This window comes from Ambystoma mexicanum, chromosome 1q (assembly GCF_040938575.1).
Source record: "Ambystoma mexicanum isolate Mex_15411 chromosome 1q, UKY_AmexF1_1, whole genome shotgun sequence".
NCBI classification, from domain to species: Eukaryota; Metazoa; Chordata; class Amphibia; order Caudata; family Ambystomatidae; genus Ambystoma; species Ambystoma mexicanum.
In genome coordinates this window covers 1,331,467,624-1,331,485,743 of record NC_090922.1, presented here as the reverse complement: position 1 = coordinate 1,331,485,743, position 18,120 = coordinate 1,331,467,624, and the positions used below count along the sequence as shown (strand labels likewise).

Sequence of the window (18,120 nt, the reverse complement as noted above, 5' to 3'; positions counted from 1 at the left end):
TAATAAAACTAATAGTAGAATTTTTCTTAAACGGTGCAAATAGTTTGAGTTCACCAGAGGAGCTGTTCCAATGCAATAGGTAGGCCAAAGTCAATGGGCTAGAGGCTTGTATAAGTAAAAACAGTTCTGGTAGTTAAACGGAAAAGTCTTTGCCACGGTTCTCAGAAGTAGTTCATAGAAGAAAGCTTTATATGTCGGGTCACAAGCTGACTAGGACTGCAAGTTGCCAAAGTTTCACACACTTTTGCAGTGATAGGTAAGTTCTGCGTCAGGTTTTCACAGTACCTTATATTGAAGAAAAAGATGCCGCTGAGGACTTCGGTTCCTGCAGATCTCGCTGTTCCTGAGCCTCTGCCGTGGGGGCAAGAGGGAGGACGTTGGGGGACTCCTGCACTGCACAGGGACTGGTCACAAAGCTGGCCAATCTTCGATTCCGGTAGCTGTAGTCAAGCACATAAACTGGTGTTGTTCTCCCTGGCTATTCGGTTTCCTGCAGCACTCTGAGGAAAATACAACCAGCTCTGAGAATGGTATCCAGGCGGCTTACAAGTTGATTGGTCCCACCAACTCAAAAGAAGAAGTCCTTGAAGGGCTTCTCTGTCGAGATGAACTTGGCGATTCGAACCTGCAGCAGGGCTTCACCGGGCAAACCAACGGCCCAGGAGTTGCAGCAGCCGTCCTCTCCCAGCTCGTCATCGGTTCTTTCGTTCCAGTGGTTGACATCCAAGCCAAGAGACTCGCCTTTTTAAACAGTTAGCCCCCATTCATTCCAGCCTAGCTGCCACTCACCCAGCAGGGTGGCTGTCCTTGCCGGACAGTCAGCCAGCCAATCACACCAGAGTGCATTTGGGTCTCCTAGGAGACTAAGCACAGGGAGTTTCGGGCACCATCCTCACTTCCTGCCCACCCCAGACACTCGGGTGCCAGAGGCGGTCTTCAGTCCTGAAGCCCGCCAAAGGCGTAGGAACAAAAGGACCAAACCTAGTTTGGCGCGCAGAGACAAACTCTCTAGAAGGACTTATCCAAAAAGAAATGGCGAAAAAAGACCGGGACCCGTTTAAGCAAAGCGGCTCAGACGCCATCTTGAAAAACATGCCTCCCGCGGTGTAACGCTACCGGTGTTCGCGGTAGGGGGAAAATCATGGTAGTTTGTTGTAAAACCACTGCCACCAGCCATTGCGAGAGGAAGGGGTAGCATTGGACTGCTACACGAGTTTCTAGACATAGGGGATACTAGGTAACCCCTCCAGCACTCTATTGTAAGATAGGGTGTGCTGGGTCTAGGAATCTAAAGACTAGTAAAGTCAATTTAACTTTGTTTTCTCTGGGAAACAGTAGTTTATCCCAGAGAAGGTAATTCAACTTAGGGACAACCTAAAAGGCCTCCCTGTATCACTGCACTGAGGGTGCTGTGTAACACACATGAAAACATGATGCCTATGGAGTTGTGTAAAACTCCACAATCGAAGAACACGAGTAAAACGCACATCAAAATGCATGAGAGAGTGGGGGAAAAAAGGCCCACACACTCTCCAGGTAAAAAAATCAAGTCCTCAAAATCCAGCAAATTTGCTGGGGGTCTCTAAGGTGAAGGGAATTAGCACATTTATGAGAATTCTCCCTAACACCCTGGCACCCGGTTCTTGCAGCAGTAAAGTAGTGCAGCCAGTCGGGGAAGATAGTCCAGTGGAGTTTGTATCGGGTTAGTTAATCCCACTAACCAAAGGGGAGAAGTTGTTCCGTCCGGAGCTTCTCTGCCGAAGTGAAAGAGTTCAGCGCAGCAGCAGGGTTTGACCTGCCAATTCAAAGGTCCAGGAGGATGCAGCAAGCTTCGTTCAGTTTCTTCGTAGGATGTTTCTCACAGTGGTCGACTCTGCCTCTAGTCCCAAAACTCTTGCCTTTTAAGCAGGTTTCTCCCATTCATGCACAGCATAAGCTGTCAATCACACAGCCCGGTGGCTGTCCCGAGACAAAGGACAGGAGTTCTGGGAACTTCCCTCACATCCTGCCCTTCCAGACGCACAGGAGCCAGACGCAATTTTCAGGGCTGAAGCCCGCCAATGGGCTCAAATCTGTTTTGACACACGAGTAAAACCTAAGAAACCGAAAATGGCGAAAAAGGACAACCAGGGCCATTATGACACAATGGTCACCCATGGGTGCTGTACTGCAGCTGAGGGTTCGGCCTGCGTTAGAAAAACACAATAAGATGGTGTGTGCTGGACTTACAAAGAGAAAAGTTAAGTAAAGGCAATTTCACTTTACTATTATTGGGAACTGTAGTTCACCCAAGAAAAGGTATTGAACCTTATGAGAAATCGAAGTATTTATCTGTGACGATGCACTGAAAGCGCTGTTTCAACATACAAATAGTAGATGCTTATGGAGTTCGTCAGACTCCAAAAAAGAGTAAAAACACATCCAATTCGGTTGAAAACACATGAGTGAGAAAGTTCTCACTTGCTCCTGGGTTAAAATTAAAAAGTGCTTAAGTCCAGCAAAAGAGCTGGGGGTCTCTAAGGTTGATGGGAATTAGCACAGAAATTAGAATTCGCCCTAACCTAACCCTTTTCCAAACTCCTTCTAAATAACACTGACTGCGCTTGATTTCCTTTACCCATACCCTAGGTCCTGACCAATTTTACCTCTGATACGGTGCGGTTGTTTCTCACCAAACATTGCAATTCATCAAAAATGTTCTTCCTGTTCTGCCCCAAAGAACGGTTTCAAAAAATGTCAACTGTGCGTCTAAAATGTCTATAATTGACCCCCCATTGCATTTGTTTGTGGTGCCTTGGCACCAACCACAGGACGGCTGACGGTTTATCCTACAAGTCCATGACAGGGAACGCGCTCGAGGAATTAAGGGGAAACGTGCGACGGGATGGTCCCCTCTGTAATCCCTTTCTACAACACAGCCCAAAAGACATTGGTCAGACAAATCGGGGGTGGGGGGGATGTCACCGCCACGGAAGAGTTTGGAAATAAACATTTCCGTTCATGTAGCGGGTCCCACCATTCCTCTTTGTATTCAAAACGTTGTCGCATGTCCTCATCTTCCGACTCCGCACCTGAACGCGGAGTATCCTGCTCAATGGCAGGCTTTTAGGGTTGAAATAACCCCCCACCCCACCACTCAAAAGAGAATGTGAAAAGTCACGATCATTTGGTGTCTTCTAAGGCCGATAAAGGGGAATAAAAAGCTACTACTCACGCACCCTTGATCCTGGGTGAAACGCAGCCAACCCATAGAGAGGCCTCGAGGAGAGGCACAGGCCTTGACCTCCGAAGATTAGTCATGGTTTGAGCCCATTGAGGCCAATACTATTGACATCTGAGGCGTCAACGCCTTTGAAGCCCTCAAAGGAGATTGAAAAATCTTACAAGCCAAAGTTTTTCAAATCCCTTTCGTCCATTTTAGAGGAACATGAACCCTCTGACCAGGACACCCCACCTTTTGGATTGGAATACAGAACACCCAATATTTCTGATGGTCTGATATCTGAGGAATCGAAAATGAAACATTTGTATGAATCTGCAAAGCGCAAGTGGATTTGACAATTCACCAGAACTAGAATTTGTAAAACCTGTCCTGTCTGAGCACATGGACATGTCTTAGACAGCTCATGGACAAGATAATGCAGTACTTTGGGTGGGGCACACCAGCTGCCCCTTTTGAACAGGATGACCTTACGGACATCTTAGATAAGGGCCCTCAAAGTGACCCTGTTTTACCCTTTCATTCAGCCCTTCAGAAAAAGTTAAGGACCAGAGCTAACTAGGAGTCTCCAGAGACGAGCACAGCTGTTAATAAAAATGTAATAAAAAAATGTAGACTTCAAGTAGTGATCCAGAATATCTGTCCAAACGCCCTACACCAGAAAGCCATGCAGCCTGTACCTACAACTTCTACTTGGAGACCGCAGCATACCCTACCATATCACGGGACAAGAGTTTCAATGCATTTTCAAAAAGTGTTTTCAGCCAGTAGTATAGCTTTGTAGTCAATCAACGTCACTTGTGCTCTTGGAAAATGTAGCCACACTTTGTGAGATTGCATTTCTATGGCAGCTGAACACATTACTGAAGGAGAGGGAATTATCAATTTGATCATTAAAAATCAATCGAATGGTACATTAGACCGATTTCGGCTAGTACAATTTGATCGATTTTAAAAAATACCCAACATGTGGAGCGGGTGTTCTCCATGGTATTTCTGGGCTTGGAGGGGGCCAGGGGTGTCCCCCGCTTCCTAAACATTGGAGGCAGGGGACCGGAAAAACAAAATAGAAAAAGGGAACCTGCAACGTTGAATCTGACCCATGTTAGAGGGACGGATCTTACGCCACAGGGCTGCAAGGTAAGCGACGATGAGTAAGCAGAGAAGTAGGGGAGCGGAAGAGGGTGGTGTAAGGAACATGTTGGTTTGTTTGGCAGGAGTACAAAGCGATTTGTGCCAAAATTGACTACAGACTATCCCCCCTTGAATCATTACTCTTAGGTCAAACAACCCAAATCCATGGAGAGGACCGAAGGATTCCTGAACATTGTGAAGGATTGGAAGGACAATGTGTGAGTCTTTCCAGTCAGGTTTGGACTCTGCCGATAGTGTTAGCAGAGCCATGGTGGCAATGCAGTCATGCGCAGATTTGCGTGGTTGAGTGTCTAGTATTGCGCCTGATGTGCAGTCTAGGCTACTCAACATGCCCTTTGACAGCACTCAATTATTTGGCAACAAGGCCGATGAAAGCCCTGAAATTAGAGACCTCGAAAGCGGCGGCCAAGGCACTCAGTGCCGCTATCGGACAGCCTCAACCTTCACACCCCACTGCACAGGCTTGTAGGAGTAAGTCCTTTCGCTATTATTCCTCATCCGGAACAGCAACCGAGCTTGCCAGTCAGAGCTCATACAAGATTCCCTCAAGGTGGATGAGGAAGAGGTGCTAAGCCCACCCAAGGAACTGCATCTTTACCCTCAGCTGCTGCTTCAGCTGCCTCAAAACCTCTGAGGCCTTAGTCCACAGGACCCTATTGGTGGGGCGGGGGGGCAGGCTCTTTCTGGGAGAATGGTGTGGCATTACTTCTGATGCTTGGACCGTGTAAACAGTAGACTAGGGATACTCCCTCCCCTTATTAAGAAGGCCTCCGGATCATCCACTGGGGGGGTCACTCGAGCCAAATTCCAGATCCTATCCTCTTGCAGGAGATTTCCAGTCTGCTGGAGAAAGATGCTATAGAACCAGTACCTGCGACTGAGAGGAACAGGGGGTGCTACTCCCCTTACTTTCCAAACCCCAAAAAGGACCGAGTATTAAGACCCATTTTGGACTTGAGATACTTGAAAAAGTTCCTCAGGAAGGACAAGTTCAAGATGGTTGCACTTTCTCAGATCCTTCAGGCCCTCCAACTCCACAATTGGATGGTGTCATTGAACCTTCAAGATGCTTATTTTCATGTGCCTATCCATCACAAGCACAGGAAGGACCTGAGGTTCGCCATTGGCCGTTCTCATCAGTTTCGAGTTCTGCTATTCGGGCTGACCTCCGCCCCAAGGGTTTTCACCACGTTGATGGCACTGCTGGCAGCGAGTCTCAGGAGAAAGGGGGATTCTCATCTACCCATACCTGGACGATTGGTTGATCAGGGACCATGCTCCCGAACAGGTCCTGGCAAATCTTAGCATAATCTGCCACTCTCTTCACAAACTGGGCTTCTTCCTCAATTTCAAGAAGTCCCAAAAGCTTCAATTCATTGATTGGAACGGTCCTGGATGCGTCCTCTGGGGAAGAGGAGGGGGCCTTGACTCCTGAGGTGAGAGCGGAGCACTTTCTCAAAATTGTATCCCAGCATCTTCCAGCCTTCGATTAGCTGAGGTTGGTCGGCCTCATGGCATCCTGGTGCCAGAGACTGGTCTGCGAATGAGACCCCAAGAATGAGATCCCTCCAGTGGTCTGTTTTCTGGCAAGATTTCAGACCACCTTCAGGTTATGAGGGTCGCACAGGATCTCCTGTGGTGGTCCTGGGATGACAACATTCTGAAGGGGGAACCTTTTTGGCAACCATGGCAGGAGAGAGCAGTGGTTATGGACGCCTCTCTCACGGGGTGGGATGCCCATGCCAACCATCTGTCAGCGATCGTTCGTCTCCATCGGAATCCATACTGCACTTCAACCTTTTAAAGCTGAGAGCGATCGGACTGGTGCTGCAGGCCTTTCTGCCTTTCTGTACGTGGAAAGAATGTCCTGATAATGACGGACAACACAATGGCCATGTACTAACTCATCAAAGGAGAAGGTGTGGGTCACTACCACTGTGCAGAGAGGCAATGCAGCTCTGGTTCTGGGCAATTCAGGAAGGAATCTCCCTATCGGCAGTTCATCTAGCCGGGGAGGAGAACACGGCGGCTGACTCTCTGAGCAGTCTCCAGAGTCCTTCAAGCGATCTTCAACTTTTGGGGAACCCCCTCGGATTAGGTTGCATTCAGTGTCAACCCGAAGTGCAAGCTGTTCTGCTCCAGGGAATTTCCTCTGAGAGGATCTGTAGGGGACGCGTTCATAGTGGACTGGGAGGTTCCACTCATGTACGCGTGTCCTCCAGTCGCATGCATTCTTCACGTGATCAGGAGGTGAAGAAAATTTGAGAAATCCAGGATCCTAATTGCTACACATTAGACCAGGGGGACGTGGTACTTGGACCTTCTAGACATGTCTATCTGTCCAATTTGTCTTTAACAAAGAAAGGACCTTTCTCTCAAAAGGAGGGTTGGGTTCTCCATCCAGAGGTCAAGACTCTCAACCTTCATGCATGGTTCTTGAGAGGTTGATTTCTGAGGCTTGTGGAATCTGCTTAGATCACATGCTGTGCATAGGCCGACATCTAGTAGAAGCTGCAGAGTATTAGTTTGTTTTTCGAAACTCAAATGGGTGTCGACACAGGGCGTGCCAGTAATACTATCCCTAGTGTGATGTCCCCTGTACCCATGATCCCTCGCGCGTCTAGGACCCGCCATTCTGGTCGGAAGCATTTTGCGGAGTTCCTGGCACTAAGCCATAATTTTGCAAAATATTGATAAGTTTACCCCTTTCTCCACCCCAACGTCGAGATACCGAATTTCTACACTCGACACCGGATCAGAGAGGATTTCGACTGCACGACGATTTTGGGCCCGAGGCTTCCGTCTCGGCCCGGGCCTGGGCCGCTGGCCAAGGCCCTGCAAGTAGGGAGAGTGGGGGGTGGTCATACTCTACACTCTTGTAATATATAGATACACTTATATATTCCTACATTTACCAGCCCGCTGCCACAAGGTGTGTATGCAGGGTACCCCTTTCCAATTCTGCCCCAAGTGCAATTGCAAATACCCTTGGGTCGACAGGCACGCCACGTGCAACCTCTGCTTGCCGAGGGACCACCCCGAGGCAAATTGCAGAGCCTGTAGTAGGTTTAAGCCTAAAACACTTAAGGACCGTTCAATCAAGCGTTGGGCCCACCACGCCAGGCATCAAGAGGCCATGGCAGCGGAGGGCGCCGGCAGCGACGCCGTACATTCGGACGGTGAGGGCTTTATGGCGTCGAAAGACAGCCGAGCGCAAGTCCCCGACCTCGGAAGGTCGACCGGCAGGCCGGCTATGAGGAACACCCCCGGCGACACGAGCGCTTCCCATGACACTTTCACAAAACACACAAAGTCCAACCGAGACTCGCCGCGCACGTAGAGTTCTTGGAAAGAGGCACGTAGAGAACGTTCCGAATCGGCATCCTCTGGGCGCTCTCGATCTAGATCGCCGCACAAGGCCAGGCAAGCATCCACTATTGACAAGAGTGCCTTGCTCCCTAAGGTCACGGAAGCTCGATCGTCGGGAGACAAAGCCGACTTCCACCCTCAGGCCGCACTCCAAGAGTCGGCGCCCGCAGTCCGAATTACTACAGATCCCGAACCCCTACCTCCACGCTCGAAGGATAGGGTCAAGACCCCTGAACCTCGACGCCAGGCATCGAAAAGCTCAGAGGGCCCTAAAACACACGGGAAACACTCCTCCATTCACGGGGAGGGAGGGAAACAGCAAAGGAAGCAGTCTCTACCCACTTCCAAGCCCGTAGAACACTCCACTCCTCAAAAACAGAAAGACAAGTCCAGGTCTTCTAATAACACCAAAACCCCTGCACAGGCTACCAAGTCTAGTCAGGATAAATTTGAAAAACTCCCAGAAAGGGTCATTCCCAGTTCCAGAGAATGGACCAGTGTTAACATAGATGGGGTAATGTCAAGAATGTCATCTTTGGCAGATTTTTATGCAAAAAACCCAGAGCACTTTCTTGCTTATACTTCCGATGGGTCAGCACCTACCGGCTCTAAGGATCCTATTCCTCCAAGTACAAGGTCCCACTTTGAGACACCAACAGGGTCTTCAGACCCCTTCTATGGCCAGCCCTACTCTCATTACGAGGGAGAGACATCCTTTGTTGAGGATCCAGATTTGGGCATGGTGGAGGAACAAACTGGGACAGGCTACTATGGGGATGACGAGGATCAAGATGATGATGAGGAGGAAGACCCCTACAGGGTAGACTCCCCAGTAGAAAGAGAGGCCCCCATTACCGACTCCCCTGTCGACAACCAGCGGCTCCTGAATGAAGTGCTGTCTCGAGCAGCTGAACGTTTCCACATCGACACCCAGGGTGCCCAGGAGGAAAGAGACTTCGCAGAAGAGTTAGTGGGGGAGAGGCCTGTTGCTCAGGCCATCCCTATCCTAAAATCTATTCAAAGAAGAATAGGCACATCACTCCTCAATCCTAACCTCACCAGAGCAGTGAACCCTAGGATTGAAAAACTTTTCAAGGCGGCCCAATCAGACCCACTATATATAAGAGGGCATCTGAAGCCGGACTCGCTGGTTGTTACTAACGCCCGTAAGAGGGCTGGAACACCCTTATCTTCGTCCGAGGCTCCTCCCGACAAGGAGAGCAAAAGACTGTACGGGTTAGGCAGGAAAGTGGCCTCCGCCTACCAGGCAAGGATTGCCAACTCCACCACCCTGTTGGCCAGCTACAACTGCCATCAGTGGGAAGAGGTCGTGGCACTCATAGACTCCGCACCAGAACCCTTAAAGAGCCAATTGGCACGAGTTTCAGCGGAGGGAAGAGCCGTGTCCGGTTGCATTTTAAAGGCAACCTTTGATGCCGCGGATAACGCCGGCAGATTAATAGCAGAAGGAACTGTTATAAAGAGACACGCTTGGCTAGGCCAGTCTGGTTTCAAGGCTGAAACACAAGCGTCATTATTGGACAAACCGGTGGAGCCGGATCTGTTTGGTAAGGCGGTCGAGGACGCACTAAAGAATGCTAAGGACGAGTATGAAACACTCAAATCCCTAGGCCAGCTAACCACTAAACCCCCTAATCAGAGAGGGAATGGCAATTTTCATCGCCCCCGCGGCCAAAATTCCCAAAGAGGTTCTAACTATTCCCAGGGGCAGGGTACACAGTGGAACAATAATAACCAGCAGTCTACCCAGGGTTACGGCAGGGGTAATCAGAGAGGACGTGGTAGAGGCAGCCCCAATAAAGGAGGTGGCACGCCTCCACCGGAACAGTGACGCTCCGTTCAGGGTCCCTTCTCACGCAACCCCAGTAGGGGGACGCATTTCCAACTTCACCCAAGCTTGGGAAGGGATCACATCAGACAGATGGGTGCTGTCAACAGTATCTGAGGGGTACTGTATAGAACTACTAGAGCGTCCCCGAGACCATCCTCCACTACAAAAAATACATTCTTTGGAACACCAGAAGATCCTCCTAGAAGAGATCGTCAATCTGCTAGCAAAGGACGCGATAGAACTCGTCCCGGGACACCAGGTAAACAAGGGTATTTATTCAACTTACTTCCTTGTGCCAAAAAAAGATTTGACAATGTGCCCAGTATTGGACATACGGCCTGCCAACAAGTATGTCAAGCCCCAAAAGTTTTGCATGACAACTCTCCAAGAGGTAATCCCCCCCCCCTCCTAAAAAAGGGGATTACATGGCAACATTGGACATGAAAGATGCCTATTTCATATTTCCATGTTCCCAGCGCACAGAAAACGCTTCAAGGTGGACAGTCGGCACTACCAGTTCAAGGTACTGCCCTTCGGGATAGCTTCGGCCCCAAGGGTATTCACCAAGGTACAGGCGGTGGCGGCAGCACACCTACGCAGGGAGGCAATCCCGGTGTACCCTTACCTGGACGACTGGCTCATCACGGGAGAAACCCCTGTAATTTGCAGAAGAATCATTCAAAGGACTATCGACCTCCTCTTTGAATTGGGCTTCTCAATAAACGAGAAAAAGTCAAGTCTAGTGCCAAGCACATCTAAACAATTCCTAGGAGCTATCCTAGACACTCGAGGGGTTGACCTTTCCTTCAGAGGAATGAATTCGGAATATACTGCTGCAAATTCCGCAATACCAGTCCGGTCGCCAGATAATGGTACGCAAAGCAATGCGTTTGCTGGGCATGATGGCTTACCTGGTCCCCCACGCGCGCCTGCGCATGCGTCCCATGCAGGAATGGTTGGCGAAAGTGGTCTCAGGCAAGTGGTCAGTGGGACGATCTAGTGGTCTTTTCGCCAACACTGGTACAAAGCCTTCACTGGTGGACAAGAGAGAATCTGTCCAAGGGGAAACCCTTTTACGATCCCGAGATACAGGCGGTAGTCACAACCGATGCATGCCTGACTGGGTGGGGAGCTCACTATCTCCACCACACAGCTCAGGGTCTCTGGTCTCTGGTCTCACGCAGTGGCCAAGAATCACATCAACCTGCTAGAGCTTCTGGCAGTATTCAGAGTGCTTCAAGCTTTCGAACCCTATCTTTTAAACCTGTCAGTGCAAATCCGGACGGACAGCACTACAGCCATGTTCTACCTGAACAAACAAGGAGGGACTCGCTCGCCAAATCTGTCCAAGCTTGCCCAGAAAATCTGGATGTGGGCACTCAGACGGAACATCTTCCCGTCATCGAAACATGTTTCAGGGGATTTCAATTCCCTAGCGGATGCTCTGAGCAGAGACCCCCTCCCAGAGGAACACGAGTGGTGTCTACACAGAGAAGTCGTAGAAGATATCTTCTCTCAGTGGGATTTCCCCACTATAGACCTATTCGCCACAAGCGAAAACGGACAATGCCCAGGATTCGCATCCAGGTTCCCCCAACCAGACTCCCAGGGGAACGCCCTGTGGATGAACTGGTCAGAGATGTTCGCGTACGCTTTTCCAACAACTCCTCTAATCGGGAAGGTGGTCAAAAAGATGAACAGAGAATCGATGACGCTCGTCCTGGTTGCTCCCATGTGGGCGAGACAACCATGGTTCCCACACTTACGCAGACTGGCGGTGTGCGAACCCATCAGACTTCTGAGCTGGTACAACCTATTGTCCCAGCACCAAGGTCAAACAGTGCACCCTCAACCCAACTCAATGAACCTGGCAGCATGGCTCCTGAGGTCATAGTTTGGACATCTCAAATTACCACAGAGGTGTATGGACATCCTAAAAGAGGCTAGGAAGCCCAACACAAGGCACTGCTACTTTGGCACCCAGATTACGAATCTCTTCCATTTGTCAGAGTAAGCAAGTCAACCCATCTGATTGCACTCCTTCCACTATTGTTACTTACGTGCTCCACCTGCTGGATGCAGGACTGGTTTTTAACTCACTGAAGGTACACCTGGCAGCCCTGTCAGCATACACCACTTCCCATAACAAGGTGTCGTGGTGAAAAGTACCAGTAGTTAAGGCCTTCATGGAAGGAGTAAAGAGACTTCACCCTCCTATTTCTAACCCACCTCCAGGATGGACCTTTCTGGCTAGAGCCTTAATTCTTTCCCGACTTGATTACTGTAATGCCCTATACAGTAGCGCCAATAAAGCCACTACCCTAAGACTTCAAACTCTACAAAATAATGCTCTCAGAGCTGCATTAGGAATAAGAAAGAGGGAGCATATCTCCTCGACTAGGCGGCAACATAAATGGCTCTCTACTGAGAATAAAATCCAGCTAAAAATGATCTCATTAACCCATAAGGCCTTAAATAATGCTGCTCCTAGCTACTTGATGGACAAAATAAAAAGAAAAACTTCCAATAGACCCATGAGACTCGCCAACTCCAACTGTTTGGCAGTACCTAGATTCAGACTTGCCAAAATTGGTGGCGTTTGCTTCCCTGTGAAAGCTGCTAACCTGTGGAACGCCCTGCCACCTAACCTTAGAGCTGACCAACCCTTCCCCCATTTCAGAAGGAACCTTATCAAACACATTATCGCCAACAATGACTTAACACCCGAACACTCACAAGCGTAGTCCTACCTAATGCACCCCGACGCGACATCAACCTTTATGTTTATTACTGCTAATCATGTATATTGTTAACTGTACATTCATGTAAATACGGCAACTCTTTATCTGTACATTCTAGTAATTTGTGTAATATGGCGTAATATTGTAAATTCATTTATATAACATTGTAACATTGTAAGCTTCGCATATACTTGTTGCTGCGCCCGGTAACCTAAGGGTCTGGTGCGCAATATAAATAAATAAACAAACAAACAAACAATGTGGTGCTATCTAAACTCATGGGCCCCCCCATTCGAGCCCATGCATAAAAGCAGTCTCAAACACCTGACTTATAAAACTGCCTTCTTAGTAGCTATTACCTCTATAAGAAGGGTCAGTGAAATTCAGGCTCTGTCAGTGCAAGATCCCTTCTTTACTGTCCATAAAGATAAACTGGTTTTACGTACACACCCTAGGTTTTCACCTAAGTTTATTTCAAAATTCCATGTAAACCAGTCCATCGAGCTTCCGGCTTTCTTCCAAGTCCCCAAAAGCTCGGCTGAGGTGAAACTACACACACTAGATGTGCGTAGGGCGGTCCTCTACTATGTAAACAAGACCAGACCGCTAAGGAAAACAGATCAGCTGTTTGTCTCCGTAGCCACAGGCAGAGAGGGGGATTGCGTCTCTAAAGGTGCCATCTCTAAGTGGATTGTTAACTGTATCCAACTGTTACTCACTTTCTGAAAAGACTCTGCCTTTTACGCCTAGGGCCCGCTCCACAAGAAGCATTGGGGCCACCCTGGCTTTTATTGCAAATGTACCCCTTGACTCCATTTGCAAAGCAGCTACTTGGCGCTCTATTCACACATTTACTCAGCACTACTGCATTGACACTCATTCCAAGACAGATACACAAGTGGGACAAGCGGTTCTAAGACATTTATTTGCTCATGAGCCTTCTCACATCCACCTCCTTCTTCAGGTACTGCTCGCTAATCTATGCACAGCATGTGATCTAAGCAGATTCCACAAGCCTCAGAAGGGATACATTACTCACCGTAATCGTATTTCTGATGCTTGTATCTGCTTAGATTCACATGCGACCCTCCCTTCCTCGACTCTGAGAGAAGGCGCATGGATGCTTGTAGTCTTACCTTTCTACCTTCTATCTGCTTGGACTATCTGTCTTATCATTCCTACAACATCTGGCTAATCTGGAACTCCAGGTTGGGACGGTCGAGGGATACTTGGCAGCGCTTTCTTTTTTTAAGTGCACATCTGAAAAAACATATTTTAAGAACCCACTGGTAATTCAATTCTTAAAAGGGCTCACTAATGTGTTCCCTCCACTCCCCTAAAATGTCTGTGCTCCTTTTTTACATGCTTCATTCTTGCCCATTGAGACTAGTTCGATTGAAAACCATCTCTCTGACTGCTCTAACATCTGCTTGTAGAGTGAGTGAGTACTTTTCTGCCAAAAGTAGTTTTGGATTTTCATGTTTCTCAAAAGATAGTATTACCAACTTTTTACCCTCCACCTCACCCTAGGAAGGTGGAAGAAAGACTACAGACTAGACCATAAAAGAGCTTTAAGCGTCTATCTACATCTCTTGCTTTGCTAAGTAAAAGCAGGCTAATCAACTTATCGGCTACACCAGGCATAAATTGGTTCTTTTCGGTTACAAAGCAGACCTTATCCAGTTGGATAATTTTTATGCATTACAGAATGCTGTAGATTATCTGGTAAAGAGGCCCTGGTCGGCTTGCAAGCTCACTACACAAGGGGCGTGGCTACTTCATCAATTCAGGACATCTGCGCGGCACCCACTTGGCAGTCTTATTTAATCTTTACTAAGCATTATTCAGGGCAGGAGGCGGGTTTAGGAAAAGCGGTGCTTCACAGCATTCATGATAACCCTTGAAAGTTCTGGTGTTACCTCTGAAAAGTCTTACTCCCTCCTCCAGCATCGCACTGCTTTGGGAGGCTATCATAAGATGAGGAATACGTGGGAGGACACAATCCATTTGAAGAACAAGTTACCTTCTCTTTTGATTGGATGTTTCTCCCACGTATTCCTCATCGCACCTCCCACCGCACCCCTCGGTACAATTTCTGTGCATTACACCTTTAGTGCCAAGTCTCTGTGCCCTCACAAACGCTGGTTATGTTTTGGGAGAAAGACAAAAAAACAGAACTGTAGTAACATGCATCGTGCGTGCGATTTATACTATAAGATGACGAATACGTGAGAGGAACATCCAGTTGAAAGACCGTTACCAGGGGTAATTAACTTGTTCTTTTATTCCTAAAACAGAACCTTTTATGAGTGACTGGCTATAATGAGATTTTACTTACCACTGAACTGAGTTTTAACCTGTACATTTCATTGCTATTGGTTTAATCACCTGAAGTCTTGCTGATGTGTTCTTTGGTGTTGATTAGTTTAAATATTACTTACTTACCTGATTATAACTTCCTTGTGTATATAAAATGTCTATTTTACTATAACTACACGTGCGAGTTTCCTTGGGCCCATGTATTTACGGAGTTCATTGTAATTACCTAAAGTTCTCATCCTCCGCCTAAAATGAGCCTGGCTGCTCTGCCATTCTACCAAACCTTTGGGTAGTACAGACTTATAGTAAGAATTGGGGTCTGTATACCAAGGGATATTTTGAGTCTCACCTGATTGGTAGGCTTTAGGAAAACTGCCCTAACATCTTGTTCTTATAGTGTTGGCCGTTTGGCTTTTTTGTCTTTTGCTGCTTTGTATGACATGATCAACTGATGAAACCACAGTATGTATTGTGATTTTGGTTTTTAGAAAGGGACCTGTTTTTTAAAGTACTTCTCAGTACTCCTAAATAATGTTGACTTTAACCCTATTTCATAGATAAAGCCAAAGCATTTTTTTCTGGATTAACCTGTTTATACTGTGACCTTTTCCAACACAATCCATATAAACCATTGTCAAATGTAATTTACTTTGCTCCTACAGATCAAAGAAAAGCCACAAGAAAAGTCGAAGAGGAAATGAATAATCGAGCATTAATTATGGTCACGGCTATAAAATATCAACTCTTGCTGTTTTTGGTTATGGCCTCAGACAGGGGTGCCGACTTTTGGTTTTCGCAGTTGGGGGGATTGAGGGGGCGAAAATGTCATCACAATGAAAAAATTTCACATTCTAAGAATAGAGACTTTCATGAAAATAGTTTCCCGGGGTGTGCCCGGGCCCCAGAGCACCCATGTACTTGGCGCCACAGGCCTCAGATGGAAAGGAAAATGTGCCTCATTGGCAAATCAGTGTAATATAATAATGTGTTTTCCCACTTGTTTGTGTAAAATTATTTTCTACTGTTGCACAAGTGTGAAAATTGTTTTAATAAAAACACAAATCCTTGGCTAAAGTTTTATTTATGTCTAAAGTATGGCAGTGTTTGCCTTAAGTGGTTTTCTAGAACAATGATATTTTCAGAAAACTAAGGGAAGCCTTTAATGTGAGTAAGCCTTTGAAAAAACTTCCAGTTTCTGTTTAGCTGTCAATGATGACTCAAATTGCCCTTGATTCAAATGTTAGTAGTTATTCCACCTTTATGGGCTTTAGGGTCACACTAAAGGGGCTTTGTTCAAGTGTAAGCCGAGTGATGTTTGTAATTGCAGAAGCAACACCCTTTGACAAACCTAAAGCTCTGAAAACCTTACTGCAAATATTTGCAATATTGGCTTTTGTATAGTACCTTTAGTCATGTCATTACTGTAAAAGTGGGGTGCTTCAGTTTATTTTTGCCAAACTCTTACAAGCCATGAGGCAGCATATTATGTATCCTCGGCTCTATGCTTGTATATAGATGGTATGTAACTGTCTTGCCAATGCAATTGTTACATTGTGCTATTTAGTCTGTCCTAATTTAAGTGACATTATGGGGGATGGATTCTACCTGAGAACTCGGGCTGAATTGTTGAGGGTCAAGATGCTTAGGAGATCTAGACTGAGGGGCATTTGAAGGAGCAAGCGGACAGTTCCCATTTACCGATGCACTGCACTTCATTGTATTCCAATAAAGAACTGTATGACTTACCATGGGATGTCTTCATTATAGTAAATAGCATATTTGGTTCAAAATGCACATATATTGTTTTATTTATACTGATGCTGTGCTGCACCAAACTTGAAATAACTCACTTCATGTTGCCAAATCTAAACTCAGGTTTTCCAAGGGTCATTTAAGTGTGAGTTGGTAAACTTGTGTCTCGCGATGGACCAGTTGTTCATCAAGGGGTAGTTGTAGAAAAGCTAGTGGGAAGATTTGCGGTAGTAACCTTAGGGTGCACTAAAACTACCTTTAACCTCCCACAATAGGAACCAACCTTTGGTAGAAGTCTGAACTACACAGGTTGATAGTGTGGTAGAGCAGCCAGGCTTATCTCAAGAGGGGTCAATGTGAGCTGTAGGGAGTTTACACAAAGATTCAGTTACAAGTATCCAAATAAACACTTATACTCAAGGTTTCTTGATAAAAACAATTATTTATTTACCGGTCATTTGAGTAAGCCTTTAGAAGGGAGCAATATAATAGCAACACACAAATATCTTCAAAATACAGTTTCTAAATCAGCAAACACCCATTGGGGATGACACACTTCCTACACCCTCAGGTGACTTCAATAGTTAGGGCACTGTGGACATTGATATATTACTGTTTAGCATTTAGAATAGCGTTGAGCTGTGTCAAAGAAAAGGTTATTAGAACAAACAAGAGATCACAAATATTCTTAAGCAGGCAAATACTTTAGGACCTTTCCAGAAGTCATTCAGTGAAACTGGTTAAGCCAAAGTCAATGGGTAAAAGTCTATGGGAGCTGAAGCACTTCTTGCAGGTAAGTAAGAAAAGTCTTTGCATAATGTTTTTGATCAGGCCCCAGTGCCGATATCCTGCAGGAGCAGACGAACAGCCCACCAAATCCCACAAACCGGTACACCAAACAGTTAATTGTAACAACTGTTGAGTTGACTAGACTGGACGTAAAGGGGATTTGGCAAAATAACAAACGGTCAGGACTCCTCTGGTTTCCTTCACACACTCTGATGCCCTGGAACACAGGATACCCTGCAATAATACAGCATAGGTTAGCATTTGTCACATCACACCAGCACAGAAATTATATTTTTCTTCCAGCACCCTCTATTACCTGACCACCTCAGCTAATTGCCAGAGGCAATTTAAATGGATTTTTATTTCTAATAACTGTTTAAACCTTACTGCTCTGCCTTCATGACTCTCAAAGCCTTTTTCCAAATGTTGCTCTTGCCTGTAACTTCCATTTTTCATCTTTTTACTAGATCCTCAGTATCAACTTCCAATAAGATTGCTTCTGCTTAACTTAAGTCCTTTTACAAAGGTTCGGCTCAATTGCTAGCAAGCCAACTACTGTGTTAGTACTCTCTCAATTTCTGTGGTGAATTGCCTGGAAGACTCTCTGTATTACTTGCTGTCACAGGTTATTTTACATTGCACATTACATAGAATATTCATTGCTGCGGCACACTGGCGGTTTTCTTCATATACTACAGTCACTAAATGCGCTGTCACTTACTGAAGAAATGTTTCTGCCCCAAGCTCGGGCCGTGCGAGTGAACACTGACTCCAAGCGCCAGATTGTTTATTGAAAACGGAAACCTCTTTGCTGCGCACACGAAAGCCAAACCGGCTCCTCAGCTGAACACCTTGAAACTAATGAGCACACAGGAACAAATCTGCAACGGATCAATGGGTCGAACAACTGTGTAGGCTAAACG

At 46.7% G+C, this 18,120-nt stretch overlaps 1 protein-coding gene across 4 annotated transcripts in view; it reads left to right on the top strand.

The window, feature by feature from the left end:
- Positions 1-16,402, top strand: part of PRPF38A (pre-mRNA processing factor 38A) — a 130,017-nt gene extending 113,615 nt beyond the window's left edge. For 3 of the 4 annotated variants that reach the window (XM_069642191.1, XM_069642190.1, XM_069642193.1), the window contains one exon: positions 15,319-15,724. In XM_069642191.1, the coding sequence (XP_069498292.1) occupies positions 15,319-15,632 (314 nt within the window). In that variant the 3' untranslated portion in view covers positions 15,633-15,724. Of the gene's footprint in view, positions 1-15,318 lie in introns of all 4 variants that reach the window. The other variant, XM_069642192.1, reaches the window with a different exon arrangement.
- The last annotated feature ends 1,718 nt before the right edge of the window (positions 16,403-18,120 follow it).